The sequence below is a fragment of the Loxodonta africana genome, chromosome 8, assembly GCF_030014295.1.
Source record: "Loxodonta africana isolate mLoxAfr1 chromosome 8, mLoxAfr1.hap2, whole genome shotgun sequence".
Taxonomy (NCBI): domain Eukaryota; kingdom Metazoa; phylum Chordata; class Mammalia; order Proboscidea; family Elephantidae; genus Loxodonta; species Loxodonta africana.
This window is the reverse complement of record NC_087349.1, coordinates 9,586,690-9,608,474: the sequence shown is the minus strand read 5'-3', so window position 1 is coordinate 9,608,474 and position 21,785 is coordinate 9,586,690. Positions and strand designations below refer to the sequence as shown.

At 53.3% G+C, this 21,785-nt stretch overlaps 1 protein-coding gene across 1 annotated transcript in view; it reads right to left on the bottom strand.

Annotated features, from left to right (window-relative positions):
- DENND2A (DENN domain containing 2A) overlaps nucleotides 1-21,785 on the bottom strand; it is a 59,012-nt gene that overhangs the window by 13,508 nt on the left and 23,719 nt on the right. Inside the window, exons 4-13 of the mRNA XM_064289643.1 lie at nucleotides 21,095-21,216; nucleotides 16,298-16,495; nucleotides 14,808-14,901; nucleotides 14,239-14,289; nucleotides 12,548-12,735; nucleotides 10,419-10,528; nucleotides 9,126-9,195; nucleotides 6,862-6,939; nucleotides 3,343-3,483; nucleotides 1,284-1,432 (exon numbers count right to left, since the gene is read on the bottom strand). Coding sequence (XP_064145713.1) covers nucleotides 1,284-1,432; nucleotides 3,343-3,483; nucleotides 6,862-6,939; nucleotides 9,126-9,195; nucleotides 10,419-10,528; nucleotides 12,548-12,735; nucleotides 14,239-14,289; nucleotides 14,808-14,901; nucleotides 16,298-16,495; nucleotides 21,095-21,216 — 1,201 coding nt within the window. The remainder of the gene's footprint in view (nucleotides 1-1,283; nucleotides 1,433-3,342; nucleotides 3,484-6,861; nucleotides 6,940-9,125; nucleotides 9,196-10,418; nucleotides 10,529-12,547; nucleotides 12,736-14,238; nucleotides 14,290-14,807; nucleotides 14,902-16,297; nucleotides 16,496-21,094; nucleotides 21,217-21,785) is intronic.

Here is a 21,785-nt window from a genome sequence, read left to right as displayed (position 1 = left end):
AGAATAATTTCTCTTTGTTAAAGCCATTCACTTGTGGTATTTCTGTTATAGGAGCACTAGATAACTAAGACATGATGGTTGTCAGATTCCATAGCCTGGCCAAAGAACCCATCATTTCCCTGTGGCTGTTTCCCCATAAATCAGTCAGAACTAGGTGGATAGACATTCCTTCTGAAGGAACAGCTTCTAAGTGGTGCAGCCAGAGAAGAAGAGAAGAGAAGCTGGGTCTCTTGCTTTCAGACTCATTGAGTTCACGCACTGACACTCATTTACCTCACACACACATGCTCACACTCATACCACACACATATACTTATACCACACGCAACCATACCACTGTCTCACCACACACACTCATACCATACACACTCATGCACATTGACACCACATACACTCACACCACACACACACTCATACCACACACTGATACCACATACATATACTCATACCACAACCATACCACTCTCACCACACACTCATACCACATACACACACACCACACTCACACTCATACCACACACACACCACACTCACGTTCATACCACACACACACCACACTCACACTCATGTACACTCACATCAGTCTCACCACATACTCTTATCCACACACGCTCACAGATACTCTCACGCACTCACATATACACTGATACCACACACGTCACACACTCTGACACTTGTATATTCATACCACACACTCTAACATGCACGTATGTTCATACCACACACACGCTCACACCACACACACAATCACATTCACCACACATACTCACGCATCTGTAAGCAGCAAGGGAACGCCAAGGATTGCGGCAGCACCTGGAGCAGTTCTGTTCTCAGAGCCTCAGGAGGAATCCACATGGCTGATACCCTGATTTGGATTTCCAGCCTCCAGAACCATGGAACACTTCTGTTCTTAATGCCACTACCTTGTGGTATTTTGTTATGACGGCCCCCGGGGACTGACACCCTGTGCTTCCCACAGTCAGCAGCTCTGCAGTCCTGAGGGTGATGGTGCCAGTCATTTAGCTGTCCCCTCGGCAAGTGGCCAGGTGTCCAGCATACAGAATAAGCGAGGAGTGGGCCAGCTGCCAGCTGAGGAGTCCTCATAAGTGTTCACCCCATTTCAGACAACCAAGGCGCCTCACCACCCCCAAGCTTTGTGTCCTGTGGGCTCGCATGCTATCCTGAGCCGAAGCCCCATCCTAGGAGCTACTGGTCTTCACACTTGGGGAATCCCTGCCTGACCATCACGCAAACACTCCTGCAGAAGCAGCCAAGGTTGGTACCTGAGCTTGTCTGCTATGAAGATGACCCTCCTTTCCAGAAGCAGGGAAGCGAAGACACGGACCAGGTGGCGGACGCTGAGTGAGGAGAAGAGAGACTCAAAGTCCACGTGCTCAAGCCGGGAGTCCAGTGGGCGACACAGCTTGATCACCTGCCAGGGATAGGGCAGAAATGAGGGGGGATGACAGCCAGAAATGAGGGGGGCCTGGCCTACACAGCTCAGTCACCTGTGGGGGACAGGGCAGAAATGAGGGGGGCCGACAGGAGCAGAAGTGAGGGGGGCCTGGCCTATACAGCTCAGTCACCTGTCGGGGACAGGGCAGAAATGAGGGGGGCCTGGCCTACACAGCTCAGTCACCTGTCGGGGACAGGGCAGAAATGAGGGGGGCTTGGCCTATGCAGCTCAGTCACCTGTGGGGGACAGGGCAGAAATGAGGGGGGGCCGGTGGGAGCAGAAGTGAGGGGGGCCTGGCCTACGCACCTCAGTCACCTGTGGAGGACAGAACAGAAACGAGGGGGGCTGACAGGAGCAGAAGTGAGGGGGGCCTGACCTACACAGCTTGGTTACTTGTGGGGGATGGGGCAGAAATGAGGGGGGCCTGGCCTACATAGCTCAGTCACCTGTGGGAGACAGGATAGAAATGAGGGGGGCCTGGCCTACACAGCTTGGTCACTTGTGGGGGACAGGGCAGAAAGGAGGGGGGCTTGGCCTACACAGCTTTGTCACTTGTGGGGGATGGGGCAGAAATGAGGGGGGCCAGGCCTCTCAAAGGTGCTGCTGCCCCTTGGTATGAGGCCCTCAGTAGGGGTGACCTGCTAGCAGAAGACGGGGAAAGACAAAAAAAAGAACAGAAAAGGGATTGGGGAAAGAAAGCTCCCAGGAGACTGGGAAAAGACGTGCGTTGACAGGGAAGCCAGCGCCCACACCCCACGAGGGCGCTCTACCCAAGGAGCCACAGCCACAGGTCCCATCAGAGGGCAGTGCTCAGATCCCAGCAGGTCCAAGGTCTGTGTCAGATGGAAATGGCGAAGGAGGGTGGCAGAACCAGTGGCCTGTGGCCTGAAATGGTCAGAAGCCTCCCTGGCTGGGACGTATGTGACCCTGCACGAGTCCTGTGATGCCGAGAGCCACTTGCACTTCCAGAGTCCCCCTGGAGGGCGCGTTTCCCGGGCTGCACCACCCGTTGGAGCACGACCACGGGTCCTCACGCAGTGACCGGTGCATAGGCCATGTCTGCAGACCCGCCCCTTCAGAGGCACATCCTAGTCCCCCAACCCCCCCCCCCACCGCTTTCTGATGCTGCTGCACTTCAGCATTTACGCTCAGTGTATTTGCCAGAAAGTTCCGTGGCTTGCTACTCCGGTATTTTCTCTCTCAGCAGCTGACAGACACAGCACCCGCCCAGTGCCTCACTCACTGTCACTCCACTACCCCTCACAGCTGAAATGGCTGTATCGGGTGGGGGATGGTGTGGACTCTCCTCTGTGTGTGGGGGGGGGGGGACTGGGTGTTCCGGAATGTTCCGGATCCATCCTCACCCTCCTCTGTCTCCAGAGGTGGCCGGGCTTTCTCAGGGTTTTGGAACTGGGGACCGGAGGCTGAATGGGATTGGCCTCCTGGTGCCCACAGACCGTAAACAGAATGGGAAGGATGAAGCCCGCGCCTTCACAAACCCCAGCGTGGCCGAGAGAAGAGACCTGAGCTTGTGTTCCTGAACAGCACCTGTTTTATTTGATGAAGTTGCAGCGGGCATGGCAAGGGAGGGCCTGAATGGTTTTAGGTTCACGAATGAACCGGGCTGTCAAGGGAAGCTAGTATGCTGGACACACGTCCCCACCCACAGGGCCCGTCCCACACTGAGCAGCACCTCACGGCCGTAGCCTCACTCTCGGGGTTACCTGGGATGAGCCCTGACTGGATGAGTTTGGCCCCGGCTGGGACGAGTGGCTCGGGCAGCCTGAGGAATGAGGTGAGGGCGACATTGGTGCTGGCGGCCACTGAGCACAGTCCCTCTGACCACGGGTGGGGTGTCGGGAGAGGACAGGACTCTGACGGCCTACCTCAGTCCCTGATCCCGGCAAGAAGTTCTTGACAACGATGGTTTTGCCCAGGGCTGGAAATGGCGCTTCCATCACGCTCCTCATGAAGGGCTGGACCAGAGCAGGAGAGATGCCACGTCGTTTCTCCACCTCGTCCAAGATCTGCAAGGGCCAGAGAAGCCGTTCAGCTGTTCTGGCTTCAGGCCTGAAGTGAGGCCCGTGGGGCTGAGGAACTACAGGTAAGCCAGTGGTCCTCTCCTGGCCAGACAGCACATCAGTCCTGAACCTGCACAAGGTTGGCCCCTGTCCCCCCTGTGCATCCTCCCCTTTGCCATGTGACTTCGCAGGCCCCACAAAGGGGTGAAGGACTGCTCCTTCCCCCTTGACTCTAGGTGTGGCCATGGGGCTCACTGAGGTGATACTTGCCTTCCTGATGGGAGTAACATTGCCCCCAAGGGGATGAAAATTGCTTCTTAGGGGGGTGAAAAAATTATAAATATTATAATGGTTTGCAGCCCTGCAACAGGCCATGGTCCTGAGCAGATATATAGGATATCTGTGGTATTAAAATTTCATGGGGGGTAGTAGCCATCAGGGAAATGGAAATCAAAACCACAAGGAGATACTACTTCACACCTGCTAGGATAGCTATAAACTAAAAGACATATAATAAGTGTTAATAAGGATGTGGAGAAATTGGAACTCATCCATTGCTGGTGGTTCAGCCGCTTTGAGAAAAAGTCTGGCAGTTCCTTAAAGGGTTAAATTTAGAGCTGTCGTATGACTCAGCAACTGGAAGTGAAAACATTTGTTCACAGAATAACACACACACAGACGTCCACTGCGGCATTATTCACGGTAGCCAAAAGGTGGAAACGGCCCAAAGATCCACCAGCTGAAGGACAGATAAACACGATGTGGTCTGTCCGTACAAGGGAAGAGTGCTCAGCCGTGAAAAGGGATGAAGTCCTGATACATGCTACAACATGGATGAACTTTGTATGACTCCATGTATACGAAATGTCCAGAAAAGGCAAATCCAGAGAGACAGGAAGTACACTGGTGGTTGCCTAGGGCTGGGCTGGGGATGGGGAGAATGAAGGCGACAGCTAATGGGAACGAGGTTTCTTTTCGGGGTGATGAAAATAAAGCTGACTGTGGTGATGGTTGCCCAGCTCTGTGAATAAGCCAAAAGCCACTGAACTGTCCACTTCAAATGCATGAACTGGATGGTATGTGATTTATATCTCAAAAATTTGTTATTAAGAAAAACCTAAATGCCAGACCCTGTATAAAACCAAAAAACCAAACCCACTGCCGTCGAGTCGATTCCGACTCATAGCGACCCTATAGGACAGGGTAGAACTGCCCCATAGAGTTTCCAAGGAGCGCCTGGCCGATTTGAACTGCCGACCTCTTCGCTAGCAGCCGTAGTACTTAACCACTACGCCCCCAGGGTTCCAAACCCTGTACAAGATAGCTATAAATCAAAGGATATAAATAAAAATGTCATTTATAATATTACAAGTGGCCATCGAGCCGTCAGAACATGGCTAGTCTGAATTGAAATATAACTGTAAAATACTCACTGAATTTCACAATTCAAAATTAAGAATATAAAATATGCCACTGATATTTTTTTTTTAATATTGACTACATGTTGAAATGATAATATTTTGGATACTTTAGGTTAAATACCACATTTTTTAAAACATTCATGGCAAGGCAATGAGGGAATAGAGAAAAAAAAGGCTGCTAGAGGAGTGTAATGAAATAAATGCAGAGAAGTACGGAGCTAACAGAACAAGGCGGCTCAATTCGAGGCCTGGGCCCTGGGAGACCTGCCCGTGGGCCCCTGCTGTCCTGTTCTGCCTCAGCCTGCACCAGGAGAAGAGCAGGCCTGGCCCTGGGAGACCTGCCCATGGGCCCCTGCTGTCCTCTCCTGCCTCAGCCCACACCAGAAGAGCAGGCCTGGGCCCAGGGAATAGGGACAACAGAGGAGACCCAGACCCAACTTGCAGCCTAATGCAGGGATCTGCCAGCAGTGATCAGCCCAGCCCGTCTGACTGGCAGACACACACGAGCCCCACGGAGGGCAGCAGGCCAGACCGCGCTGACCGGCACATCTGGGAGAATGAATGGATGACTGCCGCTTTGAGCCGCTGAGCTCTGGGGTGGGTTGTTACCCAGCTCTGCTGTGGCAATAGTGAACTGATACCCCTTCTTCAGCGATCCTGAGAGCTGCCCTTCTCATCCATGCTTCTTTTTGCTCCAAAGGGCACTCTGCAGGCAGGTTGCATCATCCTTGCTCCACACCTGGAAAGAGCTTAGGTTCCTGGGATCAGTTAGCCAAAGCTCTGGTTCTTCCCGGATATTTGCTGTGTGTCTTGGGCAAGCCACCGCACCACGCTGCTAAAACATGTCCAGTCACAAAACCGATATGAAGAAACCAGGCCATGCTCGTCACAAGGGCGTTAACAGGGTTGCTTGCTCTGTGCCTGCTACCTGTGACAGAGCAGTGAAGCTGATGGGGGCTCCAAAGCCCCCTTGGTGCTGGCCACCTTGAAGGAGCTTTTACTTCCAGCTGGGAGACCCATACCTAAAAGGCAAAGGCTGTGACCTCCAGCCTCACCTTCACTTTAAAACAAGCCCACGTGTCAACTGGTGCCGGCAGCCTCCGGAACTGGGCTAGAGCTTGTCATGGCCAACTTCCACGTGAAATGACTGCCCTCCCAGGTGGAGTGGAGGGAGGGCAGGGACCCAGGTAAGCCTGAGAGCATGGCCTCTTTCCCGCTAACTGGACGTGCACAGAAGCCTGAGCTCTGCCGTGGCAGGATCTTGCCCTCCGCAGGAAACACTTTTCGGAAGTGCTGCTCACACCAGTGGATGGTGGAGACTTCACAGAGAAAGCTCAGACTACACGTAAAACACTGAGAAGGACTTGCAATAAATATATGTGTTAGATGCCCATGAAGTCTGGCTAATGTCGGAAATGAATGTTGGATTAGACCCAATTTTTGAGATCAGCATAATACAGGATAGTGATTCTCTGCGGTACACCAGCCGGAACTCCGGGGTGGAGGAGCTGATTCCATACGGCAGTTCTGAAGCCTGGACATGCTTGATTTTCAGGAAGGAGGGCCGATTACATTAGAGTTTTGATCTATCTGGAGCACTACCGAGCTAATAAGCCTCACACAGGCACACAACACATCTCAACAGAAATGAAGGCAGAGTGGCCTTTTTGGCAAAGGCAAGGCTCAGAGGAAGGAGAGTGAAGCACCCCTATACCCTGGAAGGATCGTCTGCCCTTTCCCCACGACCATTACTCCACTACCCCCTCCCCCACTTTCTGCCCTGGCCTCCTTCAGCTCTTACTCCCAGACCAGGAACAAGCCAGGAGGGGCGGCAGCGAAGACAGGGGAGAAAAGAGACAGACGGTAAGATTCTTTCATAAAGGGGCCAGGACCTGCGGGCTCCTGTCTCCTCCCAGGCCCTGCCTTCCCCTCCTCCCCGCCTTCTCGGAGGCCACGTTCTCACCTTTGAGAAGAGGCTGAAGCAGCCCAGGCGGCTCACGATGCAGTAGACTTCAGGCAGGCGCTTCCCTTTGCCACCAGGCTTTTGGGAGAGAAGCACAAGGAAATCCTGAGTGTTACCAGCCCCAGGAAAGGGCAGAACCCGATGTTTTTGCATGCCTGCTGTTATGGATTGAATTGTGACCCCCAAAAATATGTGTTGGAAATCCTAACCTCTACGACTGTGGTTACAGGAGCCCTGGTGGCACAGTGGTTACACGCTCAGCCGCTGGCTGAAAGGTTGGCAGTTCAAACCCCAGCCCGACAGCTCTGCAGGAGAAAGACCTGGCAACCTGCTCCTGTAATGATTATAGACTAGGAAACCCTGTGGGCAGGTTCTACTCTGTCCCACAGCATCGCTATAAGTTGGAATTGACTTGATGGAAATGGGTTTGGTTTTTTGGTTTGGTTTATATCTGTGGTTATAATCCCATTTGAGAACGGGTTTTCTTCATTGTGTTAATGAGGCAGTATTAGTGTAGGATGTGTCTTAAATCAGTCTCTTCAGATCTGAAAGAGCAGATTAAGCAAAAAAGCAGAAATGTGGGAAGACAGATGCCAAGTCACATGAAGATCACCAAGGAACCAAGGAACAAGGAGCGTCCCCAAGAGCCGACAGAGAGAGTCTTCCCCTAGAGTTGGTGCCCTGAATTCAGACATCTCGCCTCCTAAACTGTGAGAAAGTAAATTTCTGTTTGTTAAAGCCACCCCCTTGTGGTATTTCTGTTAGAGCAGCACTAGGTAACTAGGACACCTGCTATGTGCCAGATGTTTTCCGTATGCTCTAGCTTTTGAAAACTCAGTGAGTTAAGTATGAAGGCCTGCATTTCATCAGTGGGAAGAACTTCTGGACACACAACTTACTTCCGTTTTCCCAAAGGGCCCACGTCAAGGGTGCGGTGCACACCAAGAAACAACAAACGAAACAGAAACAAAACCTACTGCCGTTGAGCCTATTCTGACTCACAGTGACCCTATAGGACGAAGCAGAGCTGCCTCACAGGGTTTCCAAGGAGCCCCTGGCGGATTCGAAGAGCCAACCTTTTGGTTAGCAGCCACACCTTTTAACCACTGTGCCACCAGGGCTCTGTAGTGCACAGAGTAGGTGCTTTATATGTCCAATAGCACCAGAAAGCAAGGAACCTCAACTTGTTCATACAATCACTGTAGTTCCTCTCAGGGAGTTACCCTGAGACTATATGTTTATTACAATGATAATTCCAAATCAGAGGCCATTTCTGAAAACCCTTTTTGGACACTGACTTTTAAGCTAATTTTCAAATCAAAAAGAAAATCAATCTCCGTATCTTAGCTCTCAAGTAATTTTTACCACCAAAAATCATTATCCCACTTAATTGTTTCAACTATAGCCATGCTTTTAATTCATTCATTAATTCAACAACTATTTCTTGAACACCTACTATGCGCCATGCACAATGCTTTAAATCATATCAGCCCATTTCTAAGACTCAGATACACTCAGTGGAAAAAGATTTGTTAATGTGGCAGCTTTTCAGAAGGCTAGGCCTCAGCAAAAAGGAAGAAAGGTTCTAAAACAGTCATTTCACTGGAGTGAGTTTCTGGCTTCTAAAGGGGACTGTTTTAAAGGGGAAACGATGGAATTATGTCAATCAGGAGCAATGATACCAGCCTTCTTCTGCCCTAAGCAAACACTATGAATGCCCTCCTGAAGCCATCAGGGTCTTTTTGGCATGCTTGATTATAAAGGACACTTGGGTTAAGGAGAAAATGTCCTTTATCTGATGGGGGTCACAACGGAGAAGGTAGTTTCTTTCCGAAGGAGGAAAGAAAACCCAAAGCAGTTGCTCTTGAGTTGATTCCGACTCCAACTCACAGTGACCCCGTGTGTGTCAGAGTATAACTGTGCTCTATAGGGTTTTCAGTGGCTGATTCTCCAGGCGCAGATCGCCAGGCTTTTCTTCTGAGGTGCCCCTGGCTGGACTCGAACCCCCAACCTGTAGGTTAGCACCCATGTTAACTGTTCGTACTGCCCAGGGACTCCGAAGGAGACAGAGGCACTAGTCCCATCTACTAATAAGACTCAGGTGAGTTCCGAAACCTCCTTCCGTGTTTTTCGCCACAGGTTAGCCAGCCACACCGTCTGCGGCTCTCTTGTCCAGCATGGAGAAATCCTAGACTCCTGGGACTCGGAAGCCAGGCCTGGCTCTCCAGGGAGCTCCTGCCAGCTGGAAAACGCAGCGCACTCACCAGCAGCCTTCGGCAGTATCCGAACCTTCTGCTGCCGTCTTCTCCAGTCAGGACGAACGAGAATGTCTCGCTGGGGTTGGAGAACAAGAGCATTACAAAACAGAGCTAAGCATATCCCTGGCGCCATCATGCAGCAGGCATCGAGGGAACCAGGGGGGTCTGGAGGCACCGCTGAAAAGGCTGCTTTCTGTTCTGCTTGTCCACTCTGTGCTGGGACTCGTCACCTATGCCTCCGGAGCATATATCAGGACGGGCAGGTGTAAACTGTCACCACATCCCCAGAGGAAAGTGAGGAATGCTTTTTTTGCCCCCAGTAATTTTTTTTTTTTTTTAATTCCAAAGCTTTCAGAGAACTCTGATACCTGAGCCAGTCCATGACTGAGCTTCCAGTGTGCTAAAGCGGGAGGGTCTATGGTGCTGCCTTGGTGGGCTGAGGGGGAGGTGGCACTGCTGAGCAAGTATGTGGCCGCCACGGGGCAGGTGACCAGTGGGACAGCTCTGGGGCCCTCCCAAGACTGCCCCGTGCCCCCTCACCCCCTGCACTGCCTGTACACTGAGGGAACCAGAGGCTTGGAGTGTCGGTAAAGACCACCGGGCCGACTTCCTGGGACACAGCGTCCCTCCCACACTTAGGGTGCGCAGCCGGCTGGGTTTGAAACATCTAGAGATGAAACACTGCTCCTGAAAACATGGCTAAAGCAGAAATGGAGACTCGTCAGACTCTGAGTCCCGGCTGGGTGGGCTGATGAAGGATGTGCCTCAGGGGCACCAGGGGAGGCTGGGTGACAACAAAGTTCCCTGACCCTCCCCAGACTAAGAATAACCTTCAGGAGGCCTAGGAAGCAAACACATTCCTGGTGAGCAGAGCAGCTCTGAGCTTCAGGGGAGGTTTAAGAACATCCGTGGGGGGCATCCCTCCCCTTTCCCCGTTTCCTCCAGCCAGGCCCAGCAGGGGCACTGTGTGGCAGGATGACTAGTAGGCTGCCACCTAAACCCCATCACTCTTGTCTGTCTTTGGGGTGGGTAAGGGAGAGGCTGGTGTGGCCCCCATTCGTGTCTCTATCTTTGGTGTGGGGAGGAAGAGGCAAGCCTCCCCATTCTCATCTCCATCTTTCCGGTGGGGAGGGAGAGGCCAGCACGGCCCCCTCCATTCTTGCCTCCGTCTTTGGGGTGGGGGAGGGCTAGACCAGCCCCCTCCATTCTCATCTCCATCTTTGGGGCGGGGAGGTGTAGACCAGCCCCCTCCATTCTCCTCTCCGTCTTTGGGGTGGGGAGGCAGAGGCCGGAACGTACCTGGTGAACTGCTGGACGGGAGCCCAGTCTTTGGCATCAGGGAAACAGAACTGAGGAATGGCCTTCAGCTGGTCCTCGGCCTCTCGCATGAACTTGAATGACTTTTCCAACTGCAGGGAGAAGGTGAGAGAAGGCTGGAGAACAACCCGTGTGGGAGGCTGCCCCCTTAGTGCCTCCCTTGGGAGAATTTTGCAACTCAGGCCACTGGGGCCCTTCCTCCACCCCCCCCACCAAGTTCCAACTATGGTTTTAGAGGAGAAGTTGGAGAGAAAAAAATGGGCTGCTTTAGAGAAAAGTTCCCTATGCCTTCTGCGTTGCCATGGAGTTGATTCTGACTCACAGCAGCCCTACAGGACAGGGTAGAACTGTCCCCTAGGGTTTCCAAGGCTTTAATCTTTATGGAAGCAGGCTGCCACATCTTTCTCCCACAGGAGCAGCTGGTGGGTTTGAACCGCCGACCTTTTAGTCAGCAGCCGAGTGTTTACCCACTGTGCCACCAGGGCTCCTTTCCTTATGCGTAACATTCTGGAATACAACTATTTCAGTCACTATGAAAAACGGGCACAGCAATCCCTTCCAAATCGGGGCCTCATGAGTCTGGAAGGCAGTGCCTCATCCAGTCGCTCCAATCTGGGTCCCAGGCAGAGACTGCACAACACATCCTGGTGACCACACAGCGAAACCCAGCTACTGTCAGAGCTGCTGACTCAGAACTAGGAGGGACCCCAGCTTCCATCAGAGCTGCTGACTCAGAACTAGGAGGGACCCCAGCTACTATCAGAGCTGCTGAGTGTCAGAACTAGGAGGGACCCCAGCTACTGTCAGATCTGCTGACTCAGAACTTGGAGGGACACCAGCTACTGTCAGAGCTGCTGAGTGTCAGAACTAGGAGGGACCCCAGCTACTGTTAGACCTGCTGAGTGTCAGAACTTGGAGGGACCCTAGCTACTATCAGACCTGCTGACTCTGAACTTGGAGGGACCCCAGCTACTGTCAGAGCTGCTGACTCAGAACTTGGAGGGGCCCCAGCTACTGTCAGAGCTGCTGAGTGTCAGAACTAGCAGGGACCCCGGGCACCATCCAGCAGGACAGCCTTGTTTCAGAGATCAGGGAACTAGCCCTGACATGCTAAGTGATTTGTCCCCATCACACAACTGATGTCAGAGCCAGGAGTACAGTCCCTGACACACGTAGCCTGCAGGAATACGTTTTGTTCATCTTTGTAATGCCCTGGGGCCAAGCAGGAAGCGGCGTGCATATTAACAGGGTCTCAGTTAACTCTGGCTGAACTGACTTAGAATGTGGTAGGAACTCTTCAGCACTGAAGTCAGGGATGAAGAATGACCTGTCATCACTGGCCATGCCACCTGAGGCTGTATTGTGTGCCATCTTATGGTAGGCACCATGAGTTGACACAGGCAAAGCCAGGTCTACATCACCGTGAGCCATGGTGGGACAGACCAGGATTCTCCTGCACACACACGGAGACACACCGTAAGCCCACAGACAAGCAGCACAGCTGCAAAGGCGTGCCCACGGCGGGAGAGCGGAGAGCCGATTGGGAGGGGAGGACTTCCTGGGATGGCTGGGAGGAGATGTAGCTGGATGTGGAGCCGGGGAGGGACACAGAGGTGGGGTCAGCATGCAGTCCCCCCACTTTTAGTCCTTGACACTCTTGTCCCTGGGCCCACCCAAATTCTCCAGCAGCAGCGTTTTTCATCTGATACACTCTAGTTAGGATCCACGGAGCCCTTGGTGGTGTAATGGTTAAGTGCGCGGCTGCTAACGGAAAGGTTGGTGGTTCAAACACACCCAGCTGCTCCCTGGAGAAAGACCTGGCGATCTGCTCCCATAAGGACTACAGCCTAGGAAACCCTACAGAGAAGTTCTACTCTGTCACACGGGGTCGCTATGAATTGCAATCGACTCTATGGCAACGCAAAACACAGAGGGAACTTTTCTGTAATGCAGCCTGGTTTTTTCTCCCAGATTCCCCCCTAAAACCATAGTTTTAGGACCCGTTTTCCAGGTTCTGGCGACGCTACGTGTCCTCAGCTCCCATGCCTCCCTCAGCCCACGGCCCACCAGGTTTAGCTGGAGGCTGGTCCCCTGAGGCCCGGCGCCTGCACCTTCGGAGGGAACTGCTGAGTGAGTTCCGGCACGTAGGTGGTCCCTGTCTGCTTCTTGTGCAGCGACACGACCACGAAGTACTCAAAGAGCCGCCTCTCCGGGTGCTCCACCAGGTCCCGGTCCGGGGGCGGGCACCGAGGGGCCTGCTTCAGGCGGGCCTGCACGTGGACCAGGCGCTGGCTGTGAGCTGGCGGGGAGCAAGCCGGAGAATGACTCTCTTTCCCATCAGGGATGGCAGGGTTGAGAAAAGTGTTTCCACGTCTAATATATTAGTATAAAACTCTTTCTTTGGGGTCCCTTCCAAAGCTCTGGGGGCAGCAGCATGCCAGGCTCAGGCTCTGCAGGGTACAGGGCATGAATCCGGGGTGCTGCTCTGTGGGGTATAGGGTGCGGAGCCTGGGCGCTGCTCTGTGGGGCATGGGGAATGGAGCCGGGGTGCTGCTCTGTGGGGCACAGGGAATGGAGCCGGGGTGCTCTCTGCAGGGTGCGGGTTGTGGACCTGGGGTGCTGCTCTGAAGGGTGTGGGTTGTGGAGCCAGGGCACTGTTCTGTGGGGCACAGGGCACGGAGCCAGGGTGCTGCTCTGTGGGGTGTGGGGTGTGAAGCCTGGTCGCCGCTCTGTGGGATGTGGAGCCTGGTCGCCGCTCTGTGGGATGTGGAATGTGGAGCTGGGGCGCCGCTCTATGGGGCACAGGGAATGGAGCCGGGGCACTGCTCTGCAGGGTGCAGGGCGTGGAGCCAGGGCACTGTTCTGTGGGGCACAGGGCACGGAGCCAGGGTGCTGCTCTGTGGGGTGCGGGGCACGGAGCCGGGGTGCTGCTCTGGGTTGTGGGGTGCGGAGCTGGGGTGCTGCTCTGTGGGGCATGGGGAATGGAGCCGGGGTCCTGCTCTGCACTGCTCTGCATGGCTCTACCATCTAGACCTTGGGCCTCGGCTCTCAAAGGCTTGCCTTCATTTGTGGGGTGGGAAGGGACCCTGGCCCTCCCTCCTGCCCTCTTTCAGTGCTATGTGAGGGAATCAGAGCACAGGGCTTTAAGAGTGGGGTGCATGGTGACTACCCTTGTGGCGCGACTGGCAGTGCTCACCCACCACTCCCCTCCGCCAATGACTGTGCAGTGAAATACACTTGCCCCATTCGTAAGATGGACAAGACAGGGCCACCAAGTGACAGCCCTCTGCCATCTCCCTCAGCAGCCCTGGACATGGCTTCCTTGCCTTTTCTGGGGTCTGGGAACAGCAGCCGGTTTGCTGCAGCTTAGAGCCAGGTCAAGGGGTTTTAGAGCCACAGGGACCCGATACACACTGACTTCAACTGACCAATGAGAACCCAGAGGGCCTGTGCCCTTCAGTGAGTCCCTGCAGGTCACAGAGCCCTTTGATGGGCATGGGGCCAGGCTGTGGTCTTGGGTCTGCTGGGCCAACACCATGGCATCTCTCATATAAGGGACATGTGGGGAGGAGGGGCAGGCACAGCAGGTGCGTACTGCCCTGGCTCTCTGCAGAGGAGTGGGAGTCCACGGATGGTGTAGCCTCACCCTAGTATGCTCAGGAGGGGCTGCTCTGAGCACCCAGGGCCCTGCCACCCCTGAGATGTGTGCCTCAACCATCCTTCTCAGGCAAGGCCCTGGGAGGGCTGTCCGGGTAGCAGCGGAGTCATCTGCAGGCACTGTGCACACAACAGCTCTCCTTACCTTCCAGCTTCTCCTCGGTGTCACTGTCAGACTCACTGTTCTCATCTGTCACTGGACCAAAAGACAAGGAGGAAAGCTGTGAACGTGAGTTCTTTTACGAAGCAAAGCTACATGTGGTTGCACAGCTCCAGGGTCTTCAGTCTGGAGGGTGTTGTCTTTGTCTCTGTTTAAATGTAGGCAAACTACATCTCTGCCCAACGAAGTGCACTGCCAAGTTGACTCGGCTAGAGTTAAGGCAGTATCTATGTCAAATGATACACTGAAAAGTGCTGCCTGCTCCACACCCGCTAGTGGGGAAGAGAGCACCTGGGCTGGGTCAGGTCAAGGCATGCAGGGTAGGTGGGTGGCCAGGGAGGAGGCCCGAGGCTCACCAGCCCAGGCTGAGTGCCTGCCCAGCTCCCCCTGCCCCAGGACAGCAGAGCTGAAAACACACATTTACAAGCACCATGTGGTCCCTCGTGGGGGCCGGGGGCCTCGTGGGGGTCGGGGGCCTCGTGGGGGGGGGGGGCTGGTGGCAGGAGCGCCAGGATGAGGATTCTGTGGAGGGAGGGGGCAGGAGGGAGGCCCACCTTTCCCAGAGCTGCTCTCAGCTGACTGAGACAGTCTCTTCACCCGTTTCTTCCCTCTCCGGGCCTCGTAGATGGCGTTGATCCGAAGCACCAGCTGCAGACACGGGGGAAGAAGAGTGGCGTTAACAGCCTTCACTCTGTGCCGCTGGGATTCCTGAGCTGCCCGTTCCCTCCAGGAGGGTGGAGGGCTGGGGGGACGCTTCCCACGGGTGTCTTTCAGTCATTTGTTTCTGCTAGACTGGGGCCTGCTGGCCACCAACAACTGAAAGATATGCCAGCTCCACTGCACGTGGCGGTGCTGTCTGAACCCCTAAAGCAGCCACGAAAGCAGACAATGTCACTGCCTGGGTGACAGCTGCTCCCCTGATCTGCAGTGGAGCCTTCCCTGGGGTTGGGGAGGGAGCTGCTGTCCCAAAACAAAACCAGGACAGGAAGAGACAGCGGGAGGAAAATGTTCCCAGGGAGGGCCCCTGTGGTGGGAACCAGGCCAGAGAACGTCCACACAGCTGTGAGGGGAGGCAGGGGTCAGGGGTGCCTGGAGCCCATCCACGAGGGGCACTGGCAGAGCATACGCAGATCACAGACGGCCTCTCCCCCACGCCGCGGCCTGGCCCCGCTTCCCCCTCAGGCTGCATCGTCTCATGAGCCAGGACAGCAGGCCTGCTTCGAAGGAAGACTCTCCTCTTGCACCTGACCAAAAGGGTGTGTGGTCAGTTTGACGGGTCTGTCAGGAAGTTACACACGGAACCACCCCAACTGGCGATTCCACTCCTGGGTATACGTCCTCAAGACTTGAAAGCAGGAACGCAAACGAATATGTGTACACCAACATTCACAGCAGCCCAAAGGTGAAGACAACTGAAGTGTCCATCAGCAGGTGAACGGATCAACAAAATGTGGTACATACAATGGAATATTACTGAGCCATAAAGGGAAATAAAGCCCTGATACACGCAACGGCATGGATGAAACTTGACATTACAGTGAGTGAAGGAAGTCAAATACAAAAACACAACTATGGTGTGACCCCACGTATATGAAACATTTAGAATGGGCAAAAGCATACAGATAGAAAGTAGACCAGAGATTATCAGGGCGAAGGGAAGTCATTGCTTAAGGGGTACTGAGCCTCTGGGGTGATGACAAAGTTTTGGAGACAGATGATGGTGATGGCCGCACAACACAATGAATGTAATTAATGCCACTAAATTATTCACTTAAAAAAAAAATTAGGAATGGTTAAAACGGCCAACGTTGTGCTCTACCTATTTCACCAGTTAAGGCTGGGAGAGGGCCAACTGAGAGATGGCTAGCTAGAGGGCCACCATAATTATTAGGACAAGGCCTAGACATGCAGGCCTGCTCCTCCGCGGGCCTGCAGCAAGGTGGGCAGGAGCCTGGCAATCCGTCCTCTGCCCAGACTCCTCAGCAGCCTTCTTCGCAGGTATATCTGAACATGAACAAGAGCCGGGGCTCCTCACAGGAGTTACCTTGGGTATCTTTCTCTTCTTTCCGCCATTCTGTGGGTCTCCAAGATTGAAGGAGGTGTCGTCGGGGCTGCTGGGAGTGGACGGGGGGCTGACCCTGGAAGGCGACCCAGTCCTGTCCCGATTTGGCTTCCGCGCATCCAACAGCTTGAAGTTCCTCTTCTCAGAATTGTGCCGGAAAAAAACAGGCTTGGATGACGACTGCCGTGGGGGGAAGAGGAAAAGAAGTGTGAGTGAGCACAAAGGGGAATGTCGTGTGGTGCCCGTGATGGAGACCCTGAGGTCCAGAAGGGGAGCCAGTCACGGTGCATCGAGTCCATCTATGCTAGTAATTGCTCAATGGACACTAATCATCCAACTGTGGAAAATGCATGTGACAAAGGATGTGAATCAGCCCAGTCTCCTTTTTTAGACCAGTGGGAATCGCCTGTCTCGAACCCCTGCCTGTAGAGACGAGGCTCTGTGATAGCCCCAGGCCTGCTGTGCTGGGAGTTACCGGGCCCCCACAGGGATCCTTCTGCCCTGTAGCTGTGTGTCCCCACACAGGCACACCCCCCTCTGGGCCTTGGTGCCTCATTTCCAAAACGAGCCACTTTAAAGTCAAAAAGCAACTGAAAAACAGGTAAAAAAAAATTTCAGCTTGTAACATAGAAAAGAATTCATTTTCCTGATACCAGTTAGTCAGTTGTCCAAGAGTCAACTCTGACTCCTGGGGATCCCACATGTCAGAAGAGAACAGTGCTCCATTCGGTTTTCACTGGCTAAGTTTTCAGAAGTAGATGGCCAAGTCATTCTTCCAAGGTGCCTCTGGGTGGACTCAAACCTCCAATCTTTCAGTTAGCAGCCAGGCATGTTAACTGAAAGGTTAATGACTCAAATCTATCTGACGGTGCCTCACAAGAAAGGCCTGGCAATCTTTTTCCAAAAAATCAGCCATTGAAAACCCTACCGAGCACAGCTCTACTCTGACACACATGGGGTTGCCGTGAGTCTGAGTCAACACGATGGCAAACTGGTGTGGTTTTTTGGTTTCTCATCGCCCCCCAAGAAAATCTGGAAGGTCTGTCCAACAGACCTTTGCTTCTCCTGGGACCAGGCAGGGGCTAATTAAATAGAAAGTCCCAAGAGATGTCTGAGAAGACCTTTCTGTGGCTTGTGGCGGGCCCAGAGAGGAGGCAGACATGGAGGGACGGCGGCAGCAAGTTCCGAGGCCCCAGATGTGGCCCAGATGTGGCTGATGCTCAGTGAACATTCAAGGACCCTAGCGGAGAAAGTGAGGTCTGCAGCTGCCCCAGGCGAACCACCCAGACCCCAGCTGTGCGTGGCAGGCTCGTGGTGTGGACAGGGACCGGTGGTGGCAGCAGGGTCCAAGGTAGCCCACACGCGTCGCTAGCCCTCAGACACGTCCGGCATGTCGCCAGGCAGTGCTCAGCCTCTCTCAGGGCGGCGGCATCGCATTCCAGTGCTTGCTGACTGATACCCGCTGCGCCCGCCTGTTCCGGTGACAGAGGCTCTGACCCCGCAGGAGTGGGCTCCTAAGGCTTTATTTTCTGGTCCTTGGGGGAGCGCCCTGCTCTGAATGTGGAGTGGCTGGGCTGCTGGTTCTCACTGTTCCTCAGAGGCGAGGTGGCTCCCTCCCATGAAGGGGAGGCCAGGTGGGACACAACGGGGGGCTCTCCTTCTCCTCCTGTCAGGCTTTCACAGGTAGGTTCACTATGGTAGGTAAGAAAAACCCTGTTGCTGCCGAGGCGACTTCGGCTCATGGCGACCCCCTGTGTGTCAGGGTAGAACTGCACTCCCTGGGGTTTTCAGTGACTGATGGTGACCCCGTGTGGGTCAGGGTAGAAGTGCACTCCCTGGGGTTTTCAGTGACTGATGGCGACCGCATGTGTCAGGGTAGAACTGCACTCCCTGGGGTTTTCAGTGACTGACGGCGATCCCGTGTGTCAGGGTAGAACTGCACTCCCTGGGGTTTTCAGTGACTGATGGCGACCCCGTGTGGGTCAGGGTGGAACTGCTCTCCCTGGGGTTTTCAGTGACTGATTTTTTGGAAGTAGCCCACCAGAACTTCCTTCCAGGGCACCTCTGGGTGAACTCGATCCTCCAACCTTTCAGTTAGCAGCCAAGGATGTTAACTGTTTGCACCACACAGGGACTAGGGAAAGTGAAGGATTTCCTAAATGGTGAGGACATCCATACGCCACTGAAAACACTAACACACTTCAAAGGCGGACAGAAACGATTCGCTGATGATCGGTTGTCCAGGGTTGTTCCTGAGGACACTTCCCTAGTGAGAAGGGAAGTGGAAGAGAGCTGGGCGCGGCAAGCCTTGCAGCAGTGGTTTGGCCTGTAAGACACACCCTTGGTGGCAGGTTAGGCCTGCACCATCTCCAGGAAGAGTCGAGCACCACTGCCTGGTGAAGAGCCAGCACAAAAGGCACCACCCTCTCCGCCAGCACACGTGACCCCGTGGAGCCCTGAGAGGAAGCTGGCGTCTTTCCCTACTGCAGACAGATCCCTGAAGTGGGACTTCAACGGACACATGCAGGCTGGGTTTGGCTTCATTTACCAAGTTTCTCCAACAACTAGATACCGTGTAACCACTACTACTGACTGCTAGGCCAATGGGAGACACAGAGAAACACAAAGAAACAGGACACATTTCTGACCTTGAGGAACTTAAAATTTATGTGAGGAGATGTTTGCTTTTTAAGATACATTAAAAACCAAAAACCTGTTACCATTGAGTCCTACTCACAGCGACCCTATAGGACAGAATAGAACTGCCCCATGGGTTTTCCAAGGCTGTATAATCTTTTTTTTTTTTTTATAATCTTTATAAAGATTTCAGTCTTGGAAACCCTATAGGGCAGATCAACCCCATGGGGCTGTTCTGCCCAGTCCTATAGGGTTGTTGTGAGTTGTGAGTCAGAATCAACTCGATGGCAATGGGTTTGGTTTTGGGAATCTTCACGGAAGCAGACTGCCACATCTTCCTCCCACGGAGCAAATGGTGGGTTCAAACCGCTGACCTTTTGGTTAGTAGCCAAGTGCTTAACCACTGCACCACCAGGGCTCCTTTTAAGATACATGACATGACTTAAAACAGTTCAAATCACAGTGTCAGTGACATCACGGCAGTATACAATTTGGTGTGAAATGAACCCTCTGGCCCACTGAGTGCTACAGGGAATAAGAAGGGAAGAAATCTGGGCATGGCTGGAAGAGAGGTCCAGCAAAAGCCAAGAACAGAGGCAGAAACGACCCAGCACACAGCACACAGCGTCGGCAACTTACAGCCCATCTGCCCCCTGATTCTACAGCTTGTGAGCTGAGAATGGTTTTCACATTTTTAAATGGTTGACAATAAATAACATTTTGGGGCACATTAAAATGATATAAAATTCAAAATTTCAGTGCCCACCAATCAAGTTTTATTTAAACACAGCCACGCTTATCATTCACACGTTGCCTGTGGCTGCTTCCCGCTACAACAGCAGGGCTGAGTAGCTGCAGCGTATCTCCTGCAAGCCACAAAGCCTGAAATATTTACTCTCTGGCCCTTGACAGAAAGGGCTTGCAGGCTCCAGGCCTGTAAGAATGGAAGGGTGGTTAGCAGGTTCACCTAAAGGGGGCTTTTGTCTGTAGGAACTGAGGAAGATCAGTAGTAATGGGTGGGGGGGATCCATGAATTGAATTGTGTCCTCCAAAACTATCTGTCAACTTGGCTAGTCATGATTCCCTTGTATGACTGTATGATCGTCTACCATTTTGTCATCTCATGTGATTTCTCTAAATATATTAAATCCAATAAGATGGATTAGTGGCAATTATTTTGATGAGGTCTACAAGATTAGGTAGTGTCTTAAGCCAGTCTCTTTTGAGATACAAAAGAGATAAGCGAGCAGAGAGACATGGGAACCTCATACCACCAAGAAAGCAGTGTCGGGAGAAGAGTGCATCCTTTGGACCTGAGGTTCCTGAGCAGAGATGCTCCCAGACCAAGAGAAGACTGATTGCAAGGACCTTCCTCCAGAGCTTACAGAGAGAGAAAGCCTTCCCCTGGAGCCAGCACCCTGAATTCTGACTTCTAGCCTACTGGACTGTAAGAGAATAAACTTCTCTTGTTGAAGCCATCCACTTGTGGTATTTCTACTAGAGCAGCACTAGGCGACTAAGACAGGGGACCCGGGACCAGTCGTGAAGGACTTTTAAAGGCAGGCTATGAAGGGACTATGCCCTTGGTCCTGTAGACAAGGGGTCAATATCATCACCACGTACATGAATGCAGCTGTGTTATGTATGTGCACGTGGTACAAGTCCGGGGGTTTCAAAGCAGACTCTGAACAGGGAGTCAGCCTCCTCCCCTGGCCTCGCTGCTCCGGTCCCCTCCACAGAGGGGAGACATCTGCTTACCCATTCTTAGGTATCCTTACAGAGACAGGCATGTACACACACAGGCATAGATGAGACTGTCCACGTACTCTTTCACATAAAGCTCCGCCAATGGCCATGTACACTGCTCTCCATCATGCCTTCCAGCCTTGCCTCTCAGAGTGTGTCCTTCTAACAGCTGTAGAGTATGGGTGTGCCACCGTTTTTAGCCAGGCTGGGGAAGTTTCTGACCCAGAAGACCTGCTAGGAAGATATGTTGAGCAGTGGAGTTCCAGCAGACCTCAGGCAGCCGAGGTGAAGCGTCAGCGCCCAGCCATGAGGTGGCCTGGACTTCCAGGGCATCCAGAACTCCAGGCTGCGCGAGCCACATGCAGGCCCTCCCACCTCCACTCCTGGTGGGCTCACCTTGAGGGGTGTGTTGGGGATGGAGGAGGCAGGGGAGCCAGGAAAGTTCGAGACGCACTTCTTCTCCAGGCAGTGGCCATGTAACTCAACAGCCTCATACAGGCTTTCCTTCATTGGCTGATCTGTGATCAAAGGCAATAGGTCAGTCACCTGGGACATTAGGGAATTTTTCCATATCCATCTTAGCTAAGGCCCCTGTATCAGGCCCTGTGGGCGTGTCCGTGGTGCGACCTTCACTTTCTGAGGGACCCTGCTCTTCATGTGGGTGACCACCTGGCTCCCATTCTTAGCACCAGAGGTTAACTGCACTCCCAGTTTCAGAGGTTCAGCCCCTCTTGCCCCCTAAGCCCTGCCTCGGGGTCACCTCAGGGGAGGGCTTATGTCCTGAGCCAATCAATGGGCGCTATTCCCCAGCTTCGAGGGTAGACACAGGACCTACACTGGTCCACTCAAAGTGAACCCTAGTTTTGAGTGTCATGGATTGAACTGTGTCCCCCCAAAATATGTGTCAACTTGGTTAGGTCATGATTTCCAGTATTCTGTGGTTGTCCTCCATTTTTTGATTATAATTTTATGTTAAAGAGGACAAGTGTGGGATTGTAACACCCTTACTCAGGTCACATCTCTGATCCAATGTAAAGGAAGTTTCCCTGGGGTGTGGCCTACACCACCTTTCATCTTACCAGAGATA